Source organism: Falco peregrinus, chromosome 8, assembly GCF_023634155.1.
Source record: "Falco peregrinus isolate bFalPer1 chromosome 8, bFalPer1.pri, whole genome shotgun sequence".
Classification (NCBI taxonomy): domain Eukaryota; kingdom Metazoa; phylum Chordata; class Aves; order Falconiformes; family Falconidae; genus Falco; species Falco peregrinus.
This window is the reverse complement of record NC_073728.1, coordinates 62,413,356-62,420,746: the sequence shown is the minus strand read 5'-3', so window position 1 is coordinate 62,420,746 and position 7,391 is coordinate 62,413,356. Positions and strand designations below refer to the sequence as shown.

The 7,391-nt window shown below is 44.2% G+C and overlaps 1 protein-coding gene across 1 annotated transcript; it reads left to right on the top strand.

Annotated features, from left to right (window-relative positions):
• Positions 1–80: 80 nt before the first annotated feature.
• On the top strand, positions 81–6,887 carry CAMLG (calcium modulating ligand). The gene is made up of 4 exons (XM_055813139.1): positions 81–362; positions 1,739–2,193; positions 2,955–3,020; positions 4,712–6,887. The coding sequence occupies exons 1-4, from the start codon at positions 197–199 to the stop codon at positions 4,901–4,903; spliced, it is 879 nt and encodes a 292-aa protein (XP_055669114.1). The 5' UTR covers positions 81–196; the 3' UTR covers positions 4,904–6,887.
• The last annotated feature ends 504 nt before the right edge of the window (positions 6,888–7,391 follow it).

Below are 7,391 nucleotides of genomic sequence, written 5' to 3'. Positions count from 1 at the left end.
CCATCTTCAGTGCGGGCGTCGTACCGTCAGAGGGCGCGGCGTGCGGGGCGCTCCCCCCGCCTCCCTCCGCTCCCCTGCCCTTACGCGAGATGGCGGCGCTCGCTTCGGCGGCTGGAGGCGGGCGGCGCCGGCGCGCTGAGGCGGGGCGGCCCCATTGTGCGGCGCTGCGGTAGCGCCGCGGCCTTTTCTGCCGGGGATGGAGGACGGCGGCGGGGCGGGAGCGGCGTCCGCGCCCCCGGGGGTCCCCGCCGGCCTCTCGGCCTCCCAGCGCCGAGCCGAGCTGCGGCGGAGGAAGCTGCTGATGAACTCGGAGGAGCGGATCAACCGCATCATGGGCTTCCACCGGCCCGCGGCGGGCAAGGGTGAGCCGAGGGGCGACGGGGCTGCGGCGGTGTGAGGGCTCCAGGCCGCGGGGCTGGCGGTAACGGCCCGCTGCGGCCTCCCGTAGCCACCGCTCCCCGCAGCCTCCTCACGGGACAGTGGAGGCTGGCGCCCCCCGGCCTTGGCTGCCCCCCCAGCGCGGTCCTTCGTTCCAGGGGCGCTGAGGGAAGCACGGCCTGCCCCGGTCCGGGGGGACCCGCGGGGGAAACGGCGCCGTGCCCGGGGCGGGCCTGGGCCTGGCCTGCAGGGCGAGCGGGCGAGCTGGCGTTGCACTGCGTGGACTTCTCCTTAGGTGAAGAAACGATGAACCTTCCCCCACGTTTTCACGCAGCTGCTTGCTTTTGTAGCTGTGTTCTTACGTCAAAGTGTTCTCCCATTTAGATAATAATCAGTCATCAGGTGTTTGTGGTTGGCACGCAGATGCTTGCAGATTCATAGGTAGGTCATTTATGTTTCTGCACGTACTTTGAGGAGACCGACTGTCATGTCAGGAAAGACTTCTCAGATTCAGTTTTCAAGGATGCTCATAAGCCATCAATCAGTCTGCTTTAACACTGAGAAACACTCCTTCAGTGTTGGTCCTTTCTGGTAGGACCAGACCTGTTCTGCGTGCCTCACGGTTTGGTTTTTGTTCTCTGGCATCACCTCTTTCGCTGTAAGATGAGGTCTTCAGGTTTTATACAGAGCAGGTTAACGTTGCTTTGCCTCTGACAGTAAAGAAGAGCAAGGCAAAGTACCCTTCTACTGCCTGCGCGTTTCTCAGTCTTTAGTGCTCCGTGTGATTCACCTTCCATAAATGTCTTTTTTAATGTTGCTCCATGTATTTAGAACAGCCATCCCTCCTCTTGTGTGTGTAGTGTTGTTGCTTAAGGAGGGCCAGTGTTTTAATTTCTCCACATTGCTGACTGACAGCTTCAACTTCTGACCTGCACTGCTTTCTGTCTCGTGCCTGCACCATTTCCAAAGAGTGCCCTGCAATGCAAAGCGTGTGGTACCTGTAGGGTTCTTTGTGTCCAGTTGTGTAAAAATATATATTTGGTGAAGCTGATGAGCATTTTCAGTCTGGTCCATACTGTGCTTTTCCTTTACATCATCTGTGGTGTAACCTAAGTATGAGTGTAAACCCTTCCTTTGATACACAGCCTATCAGCTGTACCCATTTATTTTTAAAATGAGATTGCTTGTATTCACATATGTCAAACGGCATTGTGATTAATAATTGACACATTTATTAATCATAAATCTGTCTTTTCACTTTGGAAGCAGAGACATCAACCCAGGACCCCAATCCAGTATGCCTAAAGTGTTGTTCCACATACCCAGTGTGCATAACTGTATTTTTGTTTCTTTTCTTTAGATGATGAGAGTCACACAGAATCAAGGCTTCAGCACGAACAAGATAAATCAAACTCCCTTCCCATTCCTTCAGTGACCAAGCGAATTGTGCTTGGCGACTCTGTCTGTAATTTGGCAAGCACAGCTGACCATGCAGGCAGCATGGTAGACCTAAAAGGGGATAAGGACTTGTTCAGCAAAACTCCAGAGCTTGTCAATGAGGGTACAAGTGAGCTCCGTCACCGTAATAGAGGGGAACTGCCATCTGAAGCTGCACCACGGCCACCTAGACATGGATTAGACCAGTACTTATCCAGATTTGATGAAGCTCTGAAGCTGAGGAACCAGCTGATGAATGAGAAGCCAAGCCAAGAGAATGGGAATGCAGTGGAGGAGTTTGACTCTTTCCGCATTTTTAGATTGGTGGGATGTGCTCTGCTTGCCATCGCAGTCAGGGCTTTTGTGTGCAAATACTTGGTGAGTTCAGGGAAAGAAACAATCCTATTGTTTTGATAGCTTACTGCAAACTTGCTATGAAATACCCTTTATCTAGGGCTGAAGTCCAGCGGTAGCAACTGACTTTGGAACTTCAGGCACTCTTTAAATTTTCAACAACTTTATAAAACCTTAAAAAGTCTCTAAATTCTTTGAGATTAATCTGTGTTCCCTGTCTTAACACAGCTACTGGGAACAGCTGAGAGTAGCACATGTTTGATCTGTAGTTTTTGAGGAGCAGAAGCACTGCAATAGTTGTCGCAGCTTGAGTCCCCTGCAAGTTTATTCCCATCTTTGTCAGCAGGGTCAACTGCTCTTCTAGACTGGAGCCTACAAAAGAATAACACACTAAACAATAGTTGTCCCAAGCTAATAAAATCTACTAATTTATCAGTCTTCTGAGCAAAGCAGTTCCCCAGTATTGCAGGTGCCTGTGGCAGTGTGTCGTGTAGCTGGTGGGGCCTGCCACCTCGTGGATCACTGGGCTCATTTTTACACACTGCTGTACCCTTCTGACATTTCAGGGGTTTATGCTCAAAGAAAATAAGGGAGAATGTTATTTCTGACATATAACTTGTCTACTTGGGTTCATAGTATTCAAGAATACTGTTGCTATAGTCCACAAATGATTTTTTTTACTTACCTAAATCTCTTTTACGACTTGGGAAGCATTAAATTTCTGTGTTTTCTTAGCTATTCCTTCTGACCAAGTTAATTTTATATATTCTTTTCTGTTCCTACAGTCAATATTTGCACCATTTCTTACTCTACAACTTGCTTACATGGGACTGTCCAAGTACTTTCCAAAGGTAAAACTTTTTTTTTTCCCAGAATTATTTTGAAATGTTTTAAATTTACTTGAAGTGTATAGTTTTAGGATCAACGTACATGAAGTATTTTTCCCTTGTTTTAAACTGTAGAATTGAGAGTTACCAAATACTGATAGCTTATATTAGTTTGTAATCTTCCTAGATTTAGTCTGAATCTTTAAGTTGCCATGAAAATGGGGACTAGCAATTTGTTTAGCAGTACTCTAATTGAAAGCATCTGACCAGGAAAGTCAGGTAGTTCTTTCATATCTCTAGGATACTTTCCCTTTTCTCCTAGACCATGCTCATCTGTGGTTACTGTTCGCTCTGTCAGCAGCTTTTTTGCACGTGATACCCGGATGAGGTTTGGGAAGGTGTTCATTTAAAAACGGAGACAGTCCATGGGTTTTAAGGCCTCTGTATTCCACTGCTAGTATCAGTTTGAGTGGCGATTTGAAACGAGACATTTGTGTGTCTTACTTGCTGCTTATTAGCTGCAAGATTTGCTGTATCACTTGCTTTATATATTTACACCAGTTAATTGTGCTGAAGTACTTGCTTGGTTGATGATTTTGTCAGGTCTACAGTGCAAAGAAGGATTGGATGATGCTCAATCCGTAGTTGAAAGGGAAAATTTGCATTTTAAAGGGAATAATAGATTACCTGTAAAAAATCAGAATAAATCAGTTCTTTTGTAGTTAAGTATATCACTGAAAACTAAACTTCACAGTAGTCATTCTAAGGTGATGTGTCAGAACATAAACCAGTAGAATTAGCCTTAGACTTGCGCTAGCTCATCTGCTAGATATCTTTGATCTTGTTTCTGCTGTCTTTAAAATCAGCTCTTCAGTTTCAGAATTTAAAGAGGTGGTTCCTTTCTGCAGCTTGCTTTTACTGCGCTTCTACCTAGATGAGGTCAACCAGCTTGTTATCCCTCATTTTTCTGTCATGAAACCTAGAAAGAGTCTTGAAAGCTTAATTTAGATTGGATTAAATTAAGACACCCAGCAGGTATTGTCAAATTACCAAAATTTTCAGCCACTCTTACCTTTTCCTGCCTGACTTTGCATCTCCAAGAGTCCTTATCTTAAGGACAGAAGAACAGCTTTCAAAAGGTTTTGTGTCATTACTGGGTTCAGAGGATAAAATTGCCAATGGAGTCATATCGTACTAAAATAAAAAGCAGCAGTTGCTTTTCAATTCTAAATCATTTTCCTGTGTTAGAAAAGTAACAGTATTTTTTTCCAAGTAGTGTGATGAGATTAATCTGGTTCCGCCAGTGGAGATGCCTGGCTTGGCTTCTTACACCCAGGCTGCCTTTGGCTGGGACTCTTCCCACTCATCCAGAAGCTGCTGCAGAGCCCTACTTTACAGCCTCCTTGGAGTGCCAGTGTGAAGTAGGCATAGTATCTGTGATGAGTTTTATCTTCTGTTAACCAGCCTCTCACACTTGCTCCGATGGATCCATCACAGCATCAGTCTGTAGCTAGGATAAGTGTTGTGAATCCTGGAGCATGTCTGGAGAGAATCAGTCCAAACCTGCTATTCTTATTGATGAATTTGGAATGTGCCTGGCTGTGTACAAAATTGTCGCAACTTTTGTGACATGTAAAGCAGAATTGGATTACAACAGAAGAACTAATGTAATACTGTTGGGTTTGGGGTTTTGTTTGTTTTTTTTTTTCTTTTAGTGTGAGAAGAAGGTGAAAACGACAGTATTAACTGCTGCTCTTTTACTGTCTGGAATACCCGCAGAAGTGATTAGTCGCTCCATGGACACCTACAGCAAAATGGGAGATGTTTTCACAGACCTCTGTGTTTATTTCTTTACTTTTATCTTTTGCCATGAACTTATTCTGGTTTTTGGTTCTGAAGTACCATGATGGCTGTAGAATTCAACGCAGTAGTTACACTAAAGCTTTCTGGACTGTATTCCTTTAACGTCTGACTGTGCCGACAGACAGGTTTAAATCTTCATTAAAATTCTTACCTGTTTGAATGCTTGAAAGGAGCCTTAAATCCAGTCATGTTGGGAAAGGAAGAGCAGGGTCCCAGACTGCCAGTTGTATTGGTTCAGTTTATTTAAATACTGTGTCTGCCTATTACAAATGTGAAGAATAAGATGCAAGTGTCAGTGGATGATATATTTGTTTTGGTTAGATAATGCCCTTCTCAGCTTCCTTCATAAACATTTACAAAGCTGCCTTTGTTCTTTTCAGTGAGAACAAAGAGAAGAGAATTCCTCTCAGCAGAACCATATATATATATATATATATATGTATGTATCTCCTGTATGACTGTAGCTAACAAGAAGTGCTTATTTTGTGATGGTCCCATTTTTTTTTAGAAAGTTCTAAATAAAAGAAATCCCTGCATTCTGTTGTTTAAATTCAGAATGTTGAATCAATAGCTACTTCTGGAGAATACTTGTTGAAACATGCCACACTGTTGTCCTAATCCTTGCCTTGCTATACATTATTTGTTGTGATTGTGATTAATTTCATTTGATGATTGTAATGCAAAACAGCTAAGCAAACCAATAACAAAAAAAGTCCCGTTGCTTACAAATGTTATTAACAATTTTGTTTCTTCCTACTTTTTGATTAATCTGACCTGTTTGTGAGTTTCCAGCAACCTAATTCTAGTGTAGCTCATACACATGCTTTTATTTATTTTAACAGTTCATTTCATGAGGGAAAAGTTGTATATATTGGCAACCAACCTACAGTATCAAATGTTTGCTCCAGTATATGTACAACTTAAAAGGGAATTAATTTCTTTCCCTAGCTCCTTGCAGGATTGCATAAGACAATTTCTAATATGACACTGATTTCTGCAGTCTGGCTCTCTATTACCAGGCATTTGCATGTAGACAGGTTCTTAATTGCGGGAGTTCCACGCCTGCTGCATACTACTACAACCCAACAGTACAGAGTCTGTGATTCAGCAGAGTTGATTATGTTCACTTTTTGGGTATGTTTCTGAAACTGCCCCGGTGAAATCACAATAGCCATTCCTGTCTAAATCCAATACACTACAAGTGACAGTGAAATAAAAAACTGTGTTTTGAGTTGACTCCAACATGAAGGTCTGTGTATGAAGGGAGAATAGCATTTTGTATTTTTTTTTTCTGTAGGTGTCCAGCCACATAGTTGAAAACAAGACAAACAAATTAATCCTGTCACTTGATAAAGCAGCAAGCTTGCAAATGCTTGTTTGTGATCTTGTATGAATTTTGGACAGTGAGAGAGAGGAAGGAAGAGTCCTTCCAAATAGTCGACTTCAATGCTGATGATCTCTAAAAGTTTCTATTGAAGCTAAATGTGGTGATATTTTCAACTTGTAGTTTTCTGTTTAGAATCTGGACTGTCAGGTAATCTAGGCCAGTGCCTTTTTTTAGCGTAGGGAAGCACCTATCCATCTTGGTGTTTGCAGAATTCTTTTTTTAGGGAGCAGAAGCATTTGAAGATGCCTCTTTGAAGTAAACGGCCCTGCCTTTTTTCCATAAAAGCTTCCTGACTCCTAACTTAGATACATGTTTGTTTGTGGCATGAAAACAAGAAGCTTACATTTTGATTTGACCACTGTTTGGGTTTTTTTACTGATTATTTTATTTTACAGTGAGTATTAAGTTACAGATGTCCAGGGCTGGGCTGCAAAAGATTCTGACTTTGATCTATTAACACAAATATTTATTCAGAAGCTTTAAATTTGTTTATGTTAGACAGGAATTTCAACAAATTCAAATAGCTGTCATTTAAATTGTTGAGATATGTAAATAATGAGTTTGCTCAGAAGTTACACTTGTTCTGACTGTTTATATGCCCGAGTGTAATACAAATAAATCGCGAAAATACTTTGTACTAATATCTGCAAAAAGCAATGAGTTTTTTAATCCTCAGCATAAAAATTGTAACCCTGATCGGCTGAATCCTCGGAAAGCTGACACACCTGCTGCACGTTGGCTTGCACCGTCCCTACACGCAAGGAGAGACGAAGCGGGTTTCCTTCCGAGGGGGTGGCAGCCACCCTGTGAGACCCACCGGGGAGCCGGTCAGCCCCTCAACACTTCGGGGTTCGCCGAGGGGCTGGGGGTGGCCGCGCTGCCCCCCGCAGGGCTTGTGCCAGCGACGCTGCTTCGCCGTCGGTCAAGAAATGCAGCCCCTCGCTCCCGTTCGTACCGCACCTGTTCGCGTACATAGCGCCGTGTCACGTCTACTGCCGGGCTGGTGGTTTTCTATTAAAAGTACGTTTGTTGCCCCCTTCCCCGGCGGCGTGTCCTGGCTGTGGGGTGGGGCGGGACCCGCACCGGCAGGGGCCGGGGCCGGGGCCGGGGCCGTGGGGCGGCCCCGCCGGTGCGGCCTCCAGCCG

Excerpts from the sequence above, each read along its gene's own strand:
- CAMLG (XM_055813139.1), top strand. The coding sequence starts at position 197 with ATGGAGGACGGCGGCGGGGCGGGAGCGGCGTCCGCGCCCCCGGGGGTC. Across the intron at positions 2,194-2,954 it reads CTTTTGTGTGCAAATACTTG|TCAATATTTGCACCATTTCT; the intron begins GTGAGTTCAGGG and ends CTGTTCCTACAG. Across the intron at positions 3,021-4,711 it reads TGTCCAAGTACTTTCCAAAG|TGTGAGAAGAAGGTGAAAAC; the intron begins GTAAAACTTTTT and ends TTTTTCTTTTAG.